General features: G+C 46.7%; 1 protein-coding gene and 1 pseudogene across 1 annotated transcript in view; one reads left to right on the forward strand and one right to left on the reverse strand.

Moving 5' to 3' along the window:
- Positions 1-317: 317 nt before the first annotated feature.
- Positions 318-16,662, forward strand: part of GLDC (glycine decarboxylase) — a 112,351-nt gene continuing 96,006 nt past the window's right edge. The window contains exons 1-2 of the mRNA XM_054502414.2: positions 318-802; positions 1,355-1,433. Coding sequence (XP_054358389.1) covers positions 548-802; positions 1,355-1,433 — 334 coding nt within the window. The 5' untranslated portion in view covers positions 318-547. The remainder of the gene's footprint in view (positions 803-1,354; positions 1,434-16,662) is intronic.
- LOC129044492 (large ribosomal subunit protein uL23-like) lies at positions 6,405-6,935 on the reverse strand (annotated as a pseudogene).

Consider the following 16,662-nt stretch of genomic DNA (forward strand, 5'->3'; position numbering starts at 1 on the left):
TCCATCTCCGCCGAGTCCCCCAGGAACTTGGCCCGGAGTCTTTGGGCTGTCCCAGCTGATCTTGCCCCAGTGCGGCTCCACACCCTGGCGGGGGGCGTACGGAGCGTCCCGGTCCCCGGCACCAGCCAGCGTCGGACTGGGTAGGACTGGAGATGGCAACCTCCGGTCCAGGGGAAACAGGACTCTACGGAAGGGCTGGGAAGAGGGTAGGGAGAGGGGGCGGGGGCGGGAACTGTTCCGCCCCCTCCCCTCTGTCTACTTTCATTGGCCAAGGGCTTCCTGGCCTCAACCCACCTCCCGCCTCCAGGGCGCCGCTTAAAGTGTGCGGAGCAGGTGCCTTGGGTGGAGCCACAACTTTGTGCGAGTGTCTTGGTTGAGCGCAGAGCCCATTCATTGCCCGCGAGCGTCCATCCATCTGTCCGGCCGACTGTCCAGCGAAAGGGGCTCCAGGCCGGACGCAGCCGCCACCCGGGGGACCGAGGCCAGGAGAGGGGCCGAGAGCGCGGCTGACCCTTGCGGGCCGGGGCAGGGGACGGTGGCCGCGGCCATGCAGTCCTGTGCCAGGGCGTGGGGGCTGCGCCTGGGCCGCGGGGTCGGGGGCGGCCGCCTCCTGGCTGGGGGATCGGGGCCGTGCTGGGCGCCGCGGGGCCGGGACAGCAGCAGTGGCGGCGGGGACAGCGCCGCGGCTGGGGCCTCGCGCCTCCTGGAGCGCCTTCTGCCCAGACACGACGACTTCGCTCGGAGGCACATCGGCCCTGGGGACAAAGACCAGAGAGAGATGCTGCAGACCTTGGGGCTGGCGGTAAGGACCTCCACCCGGCCCTCCGCGGCCTCCCCTCCGCCCTGCCCGGGTTCTGTCTGCGCGGCCTCCCGGCTCCTACCCTGAGCTCTGCTGCGCTCCGCAGGGTCCCCGCACCCTGGGTCCCGGGCCGTGGCGTGGAAGCAAATTCGTGCCTTTGGTCCTCGTGCCTTCTTACTTCTTAACTGCTTACTTTCTCCTGCACCCAGTCTTCGTGCCTCAAAAGTGTACATTTTTAAACCACCCCCAGCCCAAGTGGCCCTGTGAATGGACCTTAACTTTGCAAGAAGAGGAAGACCCCCCGATTAAGAGTGGGCTTACCGGTTAGCTCCGGTTGCAACTGAAATCCAACCCCGAGTGGCGGAATCTCCACCCCACTTCACGATTTTCTTTCCTCCAAATCATTCTGGCTTGCTCAGAGTTTTCCTTTTCTTTTAAAAAGAACCCTAATGAGGCGATTTAAATGAGGTTCCCACAAGGCTTTGTAGTCGCAAAACACAGAGGTGACTCTTTTAACTCAGAGGCACTTTCCTCTGCCTTGCGTTTTAATTTTAGAGCATTGATGAATTGATCGAGAAGACGGTCCCTGCCAACATCCGTTTGAAAAGACCCTTGAAAATGGAAGACCCTGTTTGTAAGTGGCCGAGAGGGCTCCCTTGGACTTAGATTATTCTGGCCTATTTGTCTTTTGTGGTTCCCTGAAGATCCAGCTCTGGGGTTAGGATTGCTCAGGACTGGGAATGTGTGGATTGAAATAAAACAGTGGCGGGTACCTCCGGAGCCGCGGGAAGGTGGGATATTTTGTTCTCGGAGCAGTTAGTTTTGTGTTAGGAGAGAATCGATGTTGTGCGGTTCTTGGTCTTTATCCTAGGGCCCCCCGCTAGCTTCCCCTGCGTTTTGTAGCAGATTCCCCACTTCCCAGGCACCCTCTCACCGGCCAGGGTGCTCTCATACTTTGGGTTGAGAGGTGTCATTACCTGCGCAGACCTGGATAGACTCAAAGGATCTAGGAATTGCCTAAGGTCGTGCAACTGGGGAAGTGACCAGACATCTGGCCTCCCTCCCCCACGCTTCTTTAGATCGCAGTAGCTTCCAATTGTTTTCTTACCTCACGTCCAAATTTTATTATTTACCAACTGAAAAACAGCAGTACTTTTCGAGTCCGAATGGTTTTTCTTTTCTTTTCTTTTCTTTTTTTTCGTTTTTTTTTTTTGAGACAGAGTCTCTGTCGCCCAGGCTGGAGTGCTGTGGCTTGATCTCGGCTCACTGCAACCTCCGCCTCCCTGGTTCAAGCAATTCTCCTGCCTCAGCCTCTTGACTAGCTGGGATTACAGGGGCGCACCACCACACCAGGCTCATTTTTATATTTTTAGTAGAGACGGGGTTTCTTCATGTTGGCCAGGCTGGTGTCGAACTCCTGACCTCAGGCAATCTGTCTGCCTTGGCCTCCCAAAATGCTGGGATTACAGGCACGAGTCACTGTGCCCTACCCTGAATGGTTTTTCTAGAAAAACACACAAATAAGATTTACATTTGTTTAAGAAAGGTCAGTTTAGTCATAGACTTTCTTAGAATTTTATTTTAGGTTTAAAATATTTTTAATGGTCCAAGATTGCTTTTCACGGGTATTTTTATGTGGGTATTTGACTTCTATGGGGTGGGGGGACAATCCATAAGTCGGGGGGACAATCCATAAGTCAAGGGCACAGGCAGAGCTCTTAAAAAAAATCTCATCTGGTTATCTCACTTTCAGTCATGGAGATACTTATCTCTTCTAGAGTCAAATGAAGAGAGAGCAGCTGTTTTATTTTGTTGCTATGATAGAAAGGATATAGTGTGCAGATGGCAAGCTTTATTTTGTTTGAAGGTGGACATTTGAGGTATGGAGCCTATCTGCTTCAGGTTGGCTGCTCAGGCTATGCTGAGGGCTGCTGCCTTTGTTGGTTTCAAATCTGATGGTCATTGAAAACCTGCATGTTTTGTTGAATTGAACTAATTGAGATTTAGGGATGGTCGGAGGGAAGCCTTATCTATTTCCAATTTAGAAAATCAGAATCCTGGCTGGGCATGGTGGCTCATGCCTATAATCTCAGCATTTTGGGAGGTCTAGGCAGGTGGATTGCTTGAGGCCAGCAGTTTGAGACCAGCTTGGGCAATATGGCGAGATCCTATCTCTACAAAAAATACAAAAATTAGCCAGGTGTGGTGGTGTGCGCCTGTAATCCTAGCTACTCTGGAGGCTAATGTGGCAGAAACACTTGAGCTGGGCAGTGGAGGTTGCAGTGAGCCAAGATGGCTCCACTGCACTTCAGCCTGAGTAACAGAGTGAGACCCTGTCTAAAAAAAAAAAAAAAAGAAAGGAAGAAAAGAAAAGAAAGTCAGAATCCTAATTCATTTGATGTGTGAAGAGTGAAGAGTTGTGTATCTTTAAAGCAGGGTATTTTAGGTGAATATTTGAACAAGTGAATCCCTTCCTGAGACTTTCAAAGTCAGGGAGCCTTTAGGTTAGCTATTTTTATAATATATATACTCTAAAATAAAATGTTCTTTTCAGAGCATTAGAGCCTGGGAAACATGGCAAAGTTGTGTATCCTTTTTTAGTTTAGTTCTTGGTTCCAGCTGAATAATTTGAACATCAAGGGATTCTGATTCTTCACTGTGGAAGTGGGCTCCTGGAAAGTAATTTGCAACTTGAATATAAACTTAATTTTTTTATTTTTTATTTTTATTTTTGAAATGGATTCTTGTTCTGTTGCCCAGGCTGGAGTGCAGTGGCATGGTCTCTACTCACTACAACCTCTGCCTCCTCGGTTCAAGCCATTATCGTGCCTCGGCCTCCTGAGTAGCTGGGATTACAGACGTGCACCACCATGCCCGGCTAATTTTTTGTATTTTTAGTAAAGATGGGGTTTCTCCATGTTGGCCAGGCTGGTCTTGAACTCCTGACCTCAAGTGATACACCCACCTTGGCCTCCCAAAGTGCTGGGATTACAGGCATCAGCCACCATGCCCATGCCATATAAATTTTAAAACTAGCAGCTTCTGTGACATTTTGAGCTTGTTCCATCTAGTTTGGGATGATTCATGCAGAAAATATTGCACAATCAGAAGTCACCCCATTCCCTGAAATGGACCAGTTCTCCAACAAAGCTTGTTTCTTGGAATAGTGAGCTGGAGATGTTGGGAGAGTGGAGGAGGATGCATCTGCAAAGGATAAATTTTGACTCTGAGGTGTGCACGTGTCATGGTGAATGAATATTCTCCAGGTGGGGAGAGCAAATTGGTGCATGTAAGCTCTGGTAGTAGCAACTCCATTTAATAGTGGAGCACCGTTACTCAAACTTGGTTTCATGTGAATGCCTGTGTGCTAGTGTAGTCAGAGAGGAGTTCTGGATTAAATATTTGTTTGCCACGTACAGAGAAAACTGTAGTGAGAGCTAGTTATAGGAGTGTTAAATGTCCTCATTGCAGAGTAAAGATTGTGATCAGTTTGGAAATACTTGGGTTACTTATTACACATAACTCAGTAATCTCAGACATTTATGTAGTGCTTACCATGTACTGGACACTCTTTAACGTGCTTTCGTGTATTAATGTATATTACAACCCTATGAGGAAAATACCGTTAATACTTCTGTTTTAAAAATGAAGAAACTGTGATACTCAGATGATGCATGACTTGCCCAAGGTCATAGCTGGTAAATAGTGGAGGCAGAATTCAAACCCAGGCAGCCCAGCTCCACTGTCCACACTCCATCCACTACTTTGCTTTCTCTTCATTTTGTCCTTTGCAAGGTCGTGGGTGTACAAAGTGGAAAACTTCTGTCCTGACTCGCCTGGAATATCCAGTTTACAGATGTGCACAAACCCAATTGCACTAGAATCACCCTGCCATATGCCAACTGCCCCAGTGGAAACGCAGCAGCTTCCTGGCAGCACAGACGTGGGAACACTCAGGCCTGCTGCTAGGGCAAGGGAAGGGGTCACGGAAGTGCAATACTGAAGAATGAGCAGTGATGCTCTGCTAGATAAATCTAGGGGAGGCTGCTGGAGGTAGTGGGATTAACATGTATAGGACAGAATGGCCAGACAGAACCAGGGAAGGACGGGTGGTTCATCAGTCACAAAGGATGCTCCCCCTCTTCTTGGACAATTCAGAAAGTGCCTTGAAAAAATACTTTGATCATGAACTGGCTGCTAAGTAAGTCATTATTCAGAGAAACAAGCAAAGCTATTCAGTTCAAAATCCTATCCTGTTCAAGTGAATCCCCCATTCCCCATCCACACGCACTCAATAACAACAAAAGGACTAGAAGGATATGTGACACTGGCAACACTGGTTTCTCTGAATGGTGCCCTTATTAGTGGTTTTAGCTTTCTTTTAATTACTTTGCAGTTTTGGAATTTTCTGCAGTGTAGGTATTCATTTTATAATTAATTCAAAGTTAAAAATTACTTTATGACCAAAGCCAGTTACTTTTAGCTATGGTATGCCTCGCTGTGTAGTCTTTTCAGTGAATTCATCTCAAGGCAACTAGACTGAACTAGACTGAACTAATCTTAGATAAACTGCAGGGATTAAAGTTTACACAAAATTGCACATTGCTTGTGGAAGAGAGAGGAGAAACTAAACCCTCCAATGTTCACATTCAACTAGAACTGAGGAGATGAGTTGTCAGAATGATGGACTTGTGCCAGCTGAATGTTCCAGAGTGATTTCTACTAAATGGTTAATGGAGGGCAGTGAGCGGAGGGAGGGAGCATTGTGTAATGCAGCTGCAGGTGTTGGCTTTGTCACCCTAGTTGGGTTGCGCGCTCTCCTGAACTGACCCCAGGGGCAACTAGGCCGTGGCAGCTGTTCCCCAGGCCGAGGCCACGACTCGTCTTTAGCCAGATGATGCCCATTGCCAGGTCCTGCCTGTAGGCCCCGCAGTCCGCAGTCCGTGACAAGGCTTTCCTTTGGCCATTCCTGACTCATTCAATTCCCAGCTTATATGAATTGTTATTTCTTCTTTAGGATGATTCCAGTAAATTTCCATTAAATGACGGTAGCAGTAAAGACTAGCTAAATGAGAGAAACAAAGGCTGTAATGAGCTTGCTATAGCAAGGGAGTCAGACTTGCATTTTGACAGAGGAGAGGAAAGCTTTACTGTGGAAAAAAGGGAAGCCTTTAGGTATGTTCTGATTGGAGGTTTACAAGGGAAGCTGTCTGAGGGTTTACTAGAAGTCGGGCATCTGATGTGATTGGTTATGGGTACATATTTGGCTTAGCCTGGTTGGTCCTATGTTGGAAGTGGGACAAAAATTAGGGAAGCTGTCAGTTATTAATCAAGTTCTGGCCATTTGGGTCCAATTGTTAGGGAAGTTGTTGTTCGGTTTCCTGGATTGTCACTAGAGATAGCAATCTGGCTTTCTCTGTAAGTCTAACTTGTAGCAGGCTGGCTTCCTTGATTGTTTATTCTAAGTAAGCAGGTTAGTTTCCTGGACAGGTGTGGGTGAAAGTTCTATTTTTAAATATGGTCTGGTAATTGCCTAGTTGTATATGTAGTCCCTCACAGCAGAATCTGTTTTGTCCATATATATTTATATATATATATATTTTTTTATGGTGAAAAGATATATATATATATTTAGAATTAGGCAGCTGGACTCAGTTTAGATGATCCCAATTTTGTTGGCAACATCCAAAGCATCATAATCAGGAGCCAGTCGAACATATACCTTCTTCTCTCCATCAGGCCGAATCAGGGTGTTGACCTTGGCAACATCAATGTCATAGAGCTTCTTCACAGCCTGTTTAATCTGGTGCTTGTTGGCTTTAACATCCACAATGAACACAAGCGTGTTGTTGTCTTTTATCTTCTTCATGGCAGACTTAGTGGTCAGTGGAAACTTGATGATAGCATAGTGGTCAAGCTTGTTTCTCCTGGGGGCGCTCTTCCGAGGATATTTGGGCTGTCTGTGGAGTCGCAGGGTCTTGGACTGCCGGAAGGTGGGTGATGTGCGGATCTTCTTTTTTTTTTGTGGCTGTGGACACCTTTCAACACAGCCTTCTTGGCCTTTAAAGCCTTTGCTTTGGCTTCGGCTTTAGGAGGGGCAGGAGCTTCCTTCTTCGCTTTCGGCGCCATCTTGTGAAAAAGCTCTATTTTTGTCATTAATTCTCAATAGGCAGATACCTGACTGATAACCTTGGACAGTCACCTTGTTGCCTAAATTGTTAAATGTTTACTGACTACTATTGAAAGACACTCTGAGGATATACATTTTTTTTTTTTTCTGAGACAGAGTCTCGCTCTGTTCCCCAGGCTAGAGTGCAGTGGCACGGTCTTGGCTCACCACAACCTCTGCCTCCTGGGTTCAAGCGATTCTCCTGCCTCAGCCTCCCGAGTAGCTGAGACTACAGGCACGCACCACCATGCCCAGCTAATTTTTATATTTTTAGTAGAGACAGGGTTTCACTGTGTTGGTCAGGCTGGTATCAAACTCCTGACCTCGTGATCCGCCTGCCTCGGCCTCCCAAAGTGCTGGGATTATAGGCGGGAGCCACCGTGTCCAGTAAGGATATACATTTGAATAAACATAGTCACTATCTCCAAGGAGCTTACATCTTACCTTCTTAATATAAACAGATCAGACAGACAGTTAAAAAGCTAGGTGCCATGAAAGGTGTGGGTAAAATGTCATGAGCGTTCAGAAATGATGTGAAATGGGATGGAAAGACAGAGTTAAGAGTTGGAATATATCTTCTCAATGTAAAGAAGCAAAGATGAAGCTGGGAGCAGTGGCTCACGCTTATAATCCCAGCACTTTGGGAGGGCGAGGCGGGTGGATCATCTGAGGTCAGGAGTTCAAGACCAGCCTGACCAACATGGTGAATCCCCGTCTCTACTACAAATACAGAAATTAGCTGGGCTTGGTGGCGCATGCCTATAATCCCAGCTACTTGGGACGCTGAGGCCGAGGCAGAAGAATCGCTTGAATCCAGGAGGTGGAGGTTGCAGTGAGCTAAGTCGCGCCATTGCACTCCAGACTGGGCGACAGTGAGACTCTGTCTCAAAAAACAAAAAACAACAAACAAACGAACAAACAAACAAACTCAAGCAAAGGCAGTACCTTCACTGAGAAAAAGGAAATGGAAAAATGCAATGTGCAAGACATAATTCGGCAAGCACTTGAATATTGTTGCAGGATCATCCCTGATGGAATCTTAAATAATTATGCTATCAATTAATTGGGGGATATTCAGATAAATGTCGAAGCATATCATGGTAAAAGTGGAGGGGAGAAAATATTTGTTTTAAAAGTGATGAGATTACAGGCTCACACCTGTAATCTCAGCACTTTGGGAGGTTAAGGTGGGTGGATTGCTTGAGCCGAGTAGTTCAAGACCAGCCTGGGCAACATCGTGTCTCTTTAAAAAAAAAAGTTAAAAAAAAAATTTTTTAATGTGTTGAGTCCTAAAATAAATTATGATCAGTTTTTCCTCTCTTATTAAAATTAGAATCCCAAACTAGAAATCTCAGTCTTGGCTGGGCACAGTGGCTCATGCCTGTAATCCTAGCAGTTTGGGAGGCTGAGGCGGATGGATCACTTGAGGCCAGGAGTTCAGCATCAGCCTGGGCAACATGGCAAAACCCTGTCTCTACTAAAAATACAAAAATTAGCTGGCTGTGGTGGTGCATGCCTTTTGTCCCAGCTGCTCAGGAGTCTGAGGCAGGAGAATCGCTTGAACCTGGGAGGTAGAGGTTGCAGGGAAGAGAAGGTTGCAGTGAGCTGTGATTGCGCCACTGCATGCCAGCCTGGGCGACAGAATGAGACTTCATCTCAAAAAACAAAAAACAAAACAAAATTTAAAAACCCTCAATCTTGATAAAGTATCTTTTTTTTTTTTTTTGAGAGAAGTCTCGCTCTTATCCCCCAGGTTTGAGTGCAATGGCTCGATCTCGGCTCACTGCAACCTCCGCCTCCCGGGTTCAAACGATTCTCCTGCCTCTGCCTCCCAAGTAGCTGGTATTAAGTCGCCTGCCACCACGCCTGTCTAATTTTTGTATAGGTTTCGAACTCCTGACCTCAAGTGATCCGCCTGCCTCGGCCTTCCAAAGTGCTAGGATTTTCCAAAGTGCTGGGATTACAGGTGTGAGCCATTGTTCCCGGACTTTTTTTTTTAAAAACAACAACAACAAAAAAAAACAGTTCTGCTTTGTCACCCAGGCTGGAGAGCAATGGCACGATCTCGGCTCACTGCAACCTCCACCTCCTGGGTTCAAGCAATTCTCCTGCCACAGCCCCCCGAGTAGCTGGGATTACAGGCGCCCACCACCACACCCAGCTAATTTTTATATTTTTAGTTGAGATGGGGTTTCACTGCGTTGGTCAGGCTGGTCTTGAACTCCTGACCTCAAGTGATCTGCCCGCCTCAGTCTCCCAAAGTGCTGAGATTACAGTTGTGAGCCACTGCGCCCGGCCTATTTTGGGTTTCTTAATTTTATTTTTGAGATAGGGTCTCACTCTGTTGCCCAGGCTGGAGTGCAGTGGTGTAATTACAGCTCACTGCAGCCTCGACCTCCTGGGTTCAAGTGATCTCACACTTCAGCCTCCTGAGCAGTTGGGACTACAGGTGCATGCCACCATGCCCGGCTAATTTTTGTATTTTTTCTAGAGACAATCTTACTGTGTTGCCCATGCTGCTCTTGAATTCCTGGGCTCAGGAAGAAATCCTTCCAACTCTGCCTCCCAAAATACTAGGATCATAGGCGTGAGCCACCTTGCCCGACCAACTTTATTTTTTAGAGCAGTTTTAGGTTCATGGCAAAACTGAGTGAAATCTACAAAGATTTCCCATTAAACCCACTGCCCCCACACAAGCGTAGAGTCTCCAATTATCAGCATTGCCTACCAGAGCATTTGCTACAATTGAACCTACATTAATGCATCATTATCACCCAAAGCTTTTTTTTTTTTTTTTTTTTGAGACGGAGTCTCACTATGTCACCCAGGCTGGAGTGCAGTGGTACAATCTCGGATCACTGCAACCTCCGCCTCCTGGGTTTAAGCGATTCTCCTGCCTCAGCTTCCTGAGTAGGCGAGACTACAGGCATGAACCACCACGCCTGGCTAATTTTTGTATTTTTAGTAGAGACGGGGGTTTCACCATGTTAGCCAGGCTGGTCTTGAACTCCTGACCTCAGATGATCTACCCACCTTGGCCTCCCATAATGCTGGGATTATAGGTGAGCCACTGCGCCTGGCCTCACCCAAAGTCAAGATTGTTTACGTTAGGATTCAGTCTTGGTGTTGCACATTCTAGGGGTTTAGACAACTGTGGTATAACATCTATTCATTATTATCATTTTTATTTTAAAACATTTTATTTTTATTTAATTTTATTTATTTTATTTGAGACAGTATCTTGCTATGCCACCCAGGCTCGACTACAGTGGAATGATCACAGCTCTGTGCAACCTCGACCTCCCCGGCTCAGGCAATCCCGTCACCTCAGCCTTCCAAGTAGCTTAGACTACAAGGAGGACCACCACACCTGGCTAATTTTTTAAATTTTTTTGTAGACATGGGGGTCTCAATATGTTGCCCAGGCTGGTCTCAAGCTTCTGGGCTTAAATGATTCTCTCATTTTGGTCTGCCAACATGCTGGGGTTATAAGTGTGAGCCACCATGCCCAGATCCTATTATTATTATTATTTAGAGACAGGGTCTTGCACTGTCACCCAGACTACAGTGCAGCGGTATGACTATAACTCACTCTAACCTCAAAACATATTCAGTGCTATCAAACTGAAATCAATTATACTGTATTATAAATATAGTGCTATTCTTGAGGACTATTACGTTACATAGGACCGTTTGCCCATACATAAAGTGCCCTAGACTACTCAGCTTTTGGTTTTTGGACTGGTGTTTGCTATCACCTTTGTTATCAGTGGGTTATTAAGCTACTATTGCCAAATCTCCTTCTACAGCTTCCTCCATCTGCTTCCATTCTGCATTTATTGAGAGTCTCAGTTGTAGAAGATAAGATACTGCTTCAGGAGGTAAAAGACGATAAAGATATCCCCAGCTATAGGTTATAACTTATAAGGAAATAGATATTGAATAGTTTGATGGGTCTGCAAATAGGATGGAGACTTAGTCTGAAGTTATGGCATGAGCAGAGGCATGGAACTGTGGAAATACATGGTTATTTGAGGGATGGTGAATAGACCACGTGGTTAGAATATTAGATTGCAGAGGGACACGAAAAACAAGGTATGGGGCCACAATATGGAGGGCTCAGAGCCAAAAGGGATTTATTTTCCCCCCTCTAACTAATGGGTAGACAGGAAAAGTTACTATAGAGGGAAGTGGAAGGATTGATCCTGTGTTTTGCAGAGTGCCTCTGAGATCAGAGGAGAAGGAGGGGGAGAAGCAGGAGAGGGAAGGGGAGCCTCCAAACTAATGCAGGTCTAACTTTGGTGGAAGGGGAGAGAAGTAGAATGAAGACTGGGTAAAAAGAGTCTTACAGTACAGAACAGATCTAAGAGAGTTTCCATCAGGCCCACATGGAGTCCTGGAGCTACGGCTGCCCATGGGAGGAGTCTCATGTCTCCAGAGAATGAATGAGTCTGCATTAGTTTTCTGGCAGAGCTTAGTCACTGGCTTCGGGCAGCCCAGGAGAAGCATGGCGGGTTTTTTTTTGTTTTGTTTGTTTGTTTGTTTTGTTTTTGTTTTTTTTTGAGACAGGGTCTGGTTATGTCACCGAGGCTCAAGTGTGGTGGTGCGATCTCGGTTCACTGCAACCTCTGTGTCCCAGGCTCAAGCGATCCTCCCTCCTCAGCCTCCCTAGTAGCTGGGACTGCTGGCGTGAGCTACCACGCCCAGCTAAATTTTGTATTTTTTGTAGAGATGGAGTTTCGCCATGTTGCCCAGGCTGGTCTTGAACTCCGAGCTCAAGCAACCCGCCTGCCTCGGCCTCTCAAAGTGCTGGAATTAGAGGCATGAGACTCATGGTTTTGGGTTTGTTTGTTTTTTTCTTTTTGAGACAGAGTCTTACTGTGTTGCCCAGGCTGGAGTACAGTGGTGCAATCCTGGATTACTGCAGCCTCCACCTCCCGGGTTCAAGATTCTTCCGCCTCTGCCAGGCGCGGTGGCTCACGCCTGCAATCCCAGCACTTTGGGAGGCCGAGGCGGGTGGATCACAAGGACAGGAAATCGAGACCATCCTGGCTAACACGGTGAAACCCCGTCTCTACTAAAAATACAAAAAAATTAGCCAGGCGTGGTGGCGGGCGCCTGTAGTCCCAGCTACTCGAGAGGCTGAGGCAGGAGAATGGCGTGAACCCGGGAGGCGGAGCTTGCAGTGAGCTGAGATCGTGCCACTGGACTCCAGCCTGGGCGACAGAGCGAGACTCCGTCTCAAAAAAAAAAAAAAAAGATTCTCCTGTCTCAGCCTCCCAAGTAGCTGGGATTACATACCTGGCTCATTTTTGTATTTTTAGTAGAGATGGAGTTTTGCTGTGTTGGCCAGGCTGGTCTCCAGCTCCTGACCTCAGGTGATCCACCCTCCTCGGCCTTCCAAGTGCTGGGATTACAGGTGTGAGCCACTGTGCCTGGCCAGAAGCATGGTTTTTGTACAGACATGGTGGTTGATCCAGAGAGGCAGGAGGTGAGGCTGTCAGTCAGTTTCTAGATGGGGTAGTGATGTTGATGTCATTGATTAACAGAGGGGGAACAGGGAGAAGTGGAAGAAGAGATTGGGTCTTGCTTGAGCAGAATTGGGTTTGAGGTATTTGTGGAATATGCATTTGGAAAAGTTGAAGCAAGAGTTGGAAAGTAGAGTCTAGAGATCCAGAGAGAAGAGATGGAGTTGCAGATTTAGTGAGTTTTCTGAACAAATTAATGAGAATTAGTGAAATTTCCCAGGGATGGAGTGTGGGGAAGAAAGAAAAGCCAGGATACAGGGAAATAAAACATGCAGAAGGAGAGAGGCAGGGCATTCTGAGATGAAGTCATCAGAGGCAGGAGGATATATTTTCAGGCAGGGAATTGTGGACCCCTGTGTCGTATTCTGGACCTTTCTTAGGCAGAAGAGGGAAGAAAGTCTGCATAAAGACATAAGGATCCTCCGAGATGGGAGGAGATGAGGGGCTGCATTTCTGACGATCTCTCTGCATGAGAGACAGGAAGGCTGAGACTGAGCACTAGGGAAAAGTGAATTTCAGAAGAGCTATTGTGTGCATCTGGGTGGCGAGGACCCTTGATCAGCCTGCAGACAGGGTCTGTTGAGAGCATCTGGGTGGTAAGGACCCTCGATCGGCCTGCAGGCAGGGTCTGCTGAGAGCATCTGGGTGACGAGAACCCTTAATTGGTCTGCAGGCAGGGTCTGCTGAGAGCATCTGGGTGGCAAGGACCCTTGATTGGTCTGCAGATAGGGTCTGCTGAGAGCATCTGGGTGGCGAGGACCCTTGATTGGTCTGCAGATAGGGTCTGCTGAGAGCATCTGGGTGGCGAGGACCCTCAATCGGCCTGCAGGGAGGGTCTGCTGAAATTGAATAGCGGGAATTTGTAAGGCCTGTTTGAGTGTCCTCCACCCCACCATCAGTCAGTGACTTGGAAGCAGGAACAGAGAAATGTGGTGACTGAGTTCAGCTGAGGGGAGGACTTCAAGGTCCACTAGTCAGCTCAGTGAGGTTGAGAGAGAGGTGGGGCAGCCCCACCCACATTCTGCCTGGAAGCTCAGTGACCCGCCTCAGGAGGCTGGGAGTGAGGGCCCGGGCTGAACCGGGGTGGGTGCTAGAGAACAGGGATGTGAGCCGCTGTGGGCGAATCTGTGTTGTGACTTCCATTCTTCATGTCCTCTTTCCCACTCCATCAAACAGCACTGTGCCTTGCTTAAACAAGTCTCACTTATACAATGTATGAATAACTTTGATCTCATTTTGACTCAAGTTTGCTTTACTTTTTGTAAGTCCAGAATATTCATACAAAAATGCAAACTGAGAATTTTAGTAAGAATTCTCAATGCCTGTATCATCAACATACTAACTGACTGAACAATGAAGAAATAAAATTTTGGAAAGTCTGAAATTATTGTAGACACTGCATTATTTTATACAACTTTCTTAATGGCTGCGGGTTTCCACTGATAAATGTTTCTCTGAGGCTCACGCATTTTGGGATGCAGTTGAACCAAATGTGAGAACAATTTGTGCATTGATTCATCATCGTGAGTCTGTGATGGGTGAGTTCCTGGGCTAGCCGTATGTGAAAGTTTAGGTGAATTTTCATTGCAACACATGATTCACCTGTATTTTCTGAGCATTTACTATGAGAGATTACAATTTACTTCGTGTGATTCTGGGTTGGACTGCAAATTTCTCCATGTGACTTTTTTTTGAGGTAGGCTCTCACTCTGTCACTCAGGTTGGACTGCAGTGGCATGATCATGGCTCACTGCAGCCTCAACCTCCTGGGCCAAAGAGATCCTCCCCCTTCAGCTTCCTGAGTAGCTGGACTACAGGCATGTGCCACCACATGCACTAATTTATTTCATTTTGTAGAGACGGGGGTCTTGCTGTGTTGCCTAGGATGGTCTCAAACTCCTGGGTTCAAAACATCCTCCTCCCTTAGCCTCCCAAATTGCTGGGATTACAGGCATGAGCCACTGTGCCCGGCCCATATGCCTTTGATCTATAAAAAATTATCTTTTTCTCAAGCATGTCACATTGTTTGAGTTGGACTCTTAGGACATAGTCTTCCCTTCCTGTTCTTGCTCTGTAGGCCATGAAAATATACCTCTGGGGCAGCAAAGAGGGAAAACAAATCCTCTGGGACTTGCACTGATTTTCATTTCAAACTCAGCATTTGGCCTGAATGCATAGGTCAGCTGGTATTCCAGATAAATGCTATGAGTTGCAATGTTTCTCTGTACATTTCTTAACATTTGTAGATTAAATGAAAAGGGGCCTCCCACAGGAAGGAGTATGATCCAAGTTCAAGGAGTAAAATAACAGACATATCATCCCTTGTCCCACTCCCCACTGTCAATGTTGTTTTGGTTTTGCTACAGCTGGTAGGGTCTTGAAGCTGTGCATCTCTCGGGTGATCAGGAAGAGCTGCAGAGACTGCTCACTCATATGGAGACAAGGGACCAAGGAGTCATCAGAAACATAGATGGGACATGCCTCAGCTCCTTTTGAGTGGAGGTGTCCTGAGGAGGGTGGTAACTCCTGAGGGTCATGAAGGACTGAATGAGGTGTGGTATTAATTGGCTGAGCAAGAAGACAGGGAAGAGCCTGGCAGGATTAGAGCAAAGAGACTCAGAGCCCTAGGTTGGGCCTGCATGCTGCTGCCCTGACAACATCCTCACACATGGCACAGCTCTGCTGGTCTGCAAGGGTTTTAGGTTCAGTTTCCTCTGTACACTGTGCAGAGCGTAGCGTATGGATTGGCTTGGCTTCCTGGAACAATTCAACACATTCCGTGATTCAGCTGACTTTGGTAGTGAAACCCTCCTCTGCCCAGGGAGGAAACTTGACAAATAACAGGGAGTTGGGTCTATGGACTGGGTAAGTGGGCTTGATCCAGGTGTCTATGGGGGAGAGAAAGGAGTGCTATAAATGACTGGGTGATGTTGGGGAAAGGATCAGCATGCAGATGGAATTTGCATCCAAATTCTGACTTCCCTTCAGAAAGATGAGAAAGTCCTGCCATGCTGTCATTCATGGTCTGTTTATCTTGATTGACACCCTAGCCCCACCCCATGGTTCCCTCGCAGCTTTACAGCTGAGGATTAGGATGTTGGCAAGAACAATCTGCCCAGGCAGTCTCTGTCCTCACATTCTGGCCCCAGCTTTCCCCTTACCCTCTAGCAGAGAAAGGCCTTTCTCAAACTGGTGACACTGGGCAAATTCAAATATGAGTGTGTTGGTTTTCAGTCCTGATGCTTTCCTTGGAGACATTTTCCTAGTGTCTTGCCAAGCACATGGAGGGCGAAGAGTGAGGGAGGCTCTGACGCGGTTAGTGGCTGCTGTGTGTGAGGCGCTGCTGGCTGGGCTCCCCAGAACATGGTCTGTGGATGGCCTACTGATGCCTGGGACCGATGGGATGTACACCCATGTACCCATGTATTTTACAAGGAGGATTTCATTCTACATGCAACATTTTAATTTTATTTATTTATTTTTTTTCTGAGAAAGAGTCTCACTCTGTCACCCGGGCTGGAATGCAGTGGCGCGATCTCGGCTCACTGCAAGCGCCACCTCTTGGGTTCACACCATTCTCCTGCCTCAGCCTCCCAACATTTTAATTTCAAATACACAATATAGGCACATTGTTCAAAACTCAAAAGCACAAAAATATATACAGGGAGACCAGGTGGGGTGGCTCATGCCTATAATCCCAGCACTTTGGGAGGCCGAGACTGGAAGATTGCTTGAGTTCAGGAGTCTGAAACTAGCCTGGGAAACACAGTGAGACCTTGTCTCTCTTTAAAAAAAAAAAAAAAAAAAAATATATATATATATATATATATATATAGAAAAGCAAGCTTCCCTCCCACATCTATTATCTTGTATTTATTATCAATTTCTTGTGAATCATCGCAAAGATGTTCTGCTAATATATAAACATATGCACATATAATTATTTTTAAAATATAAATGATAACATAATATTGTGGGTGTGTATATATATATATAGTGTAAAACTTTAGGTATAGCATTTTTAGATTGTCAAAGAAGCAAAAAGCAAAACCTGAATACATTTTCCCTTACAATTGAGGTCAAAAGAAATTGTAGGATTATGTTTGGGGTAATGGGTTAAGGATGGGAAACAATGTGTGTATGTGTGTGTGTGTGTTTAGTTGTAG

Source organism: Pongo pygmaeus, chromosome 13 (assembly GCF_028885625.2).
Source record: "Pongo pygmaeus isolate AG05252 chromosome 13, NHGRI_mPonPyg2-v2.0_pri, whole genome shotgun sequence".
NCBI lineage: Eukaryota > Metazoa > Chordata > Mammalia > Primates > Hominidae > Pongo > Pongo pygmaeus.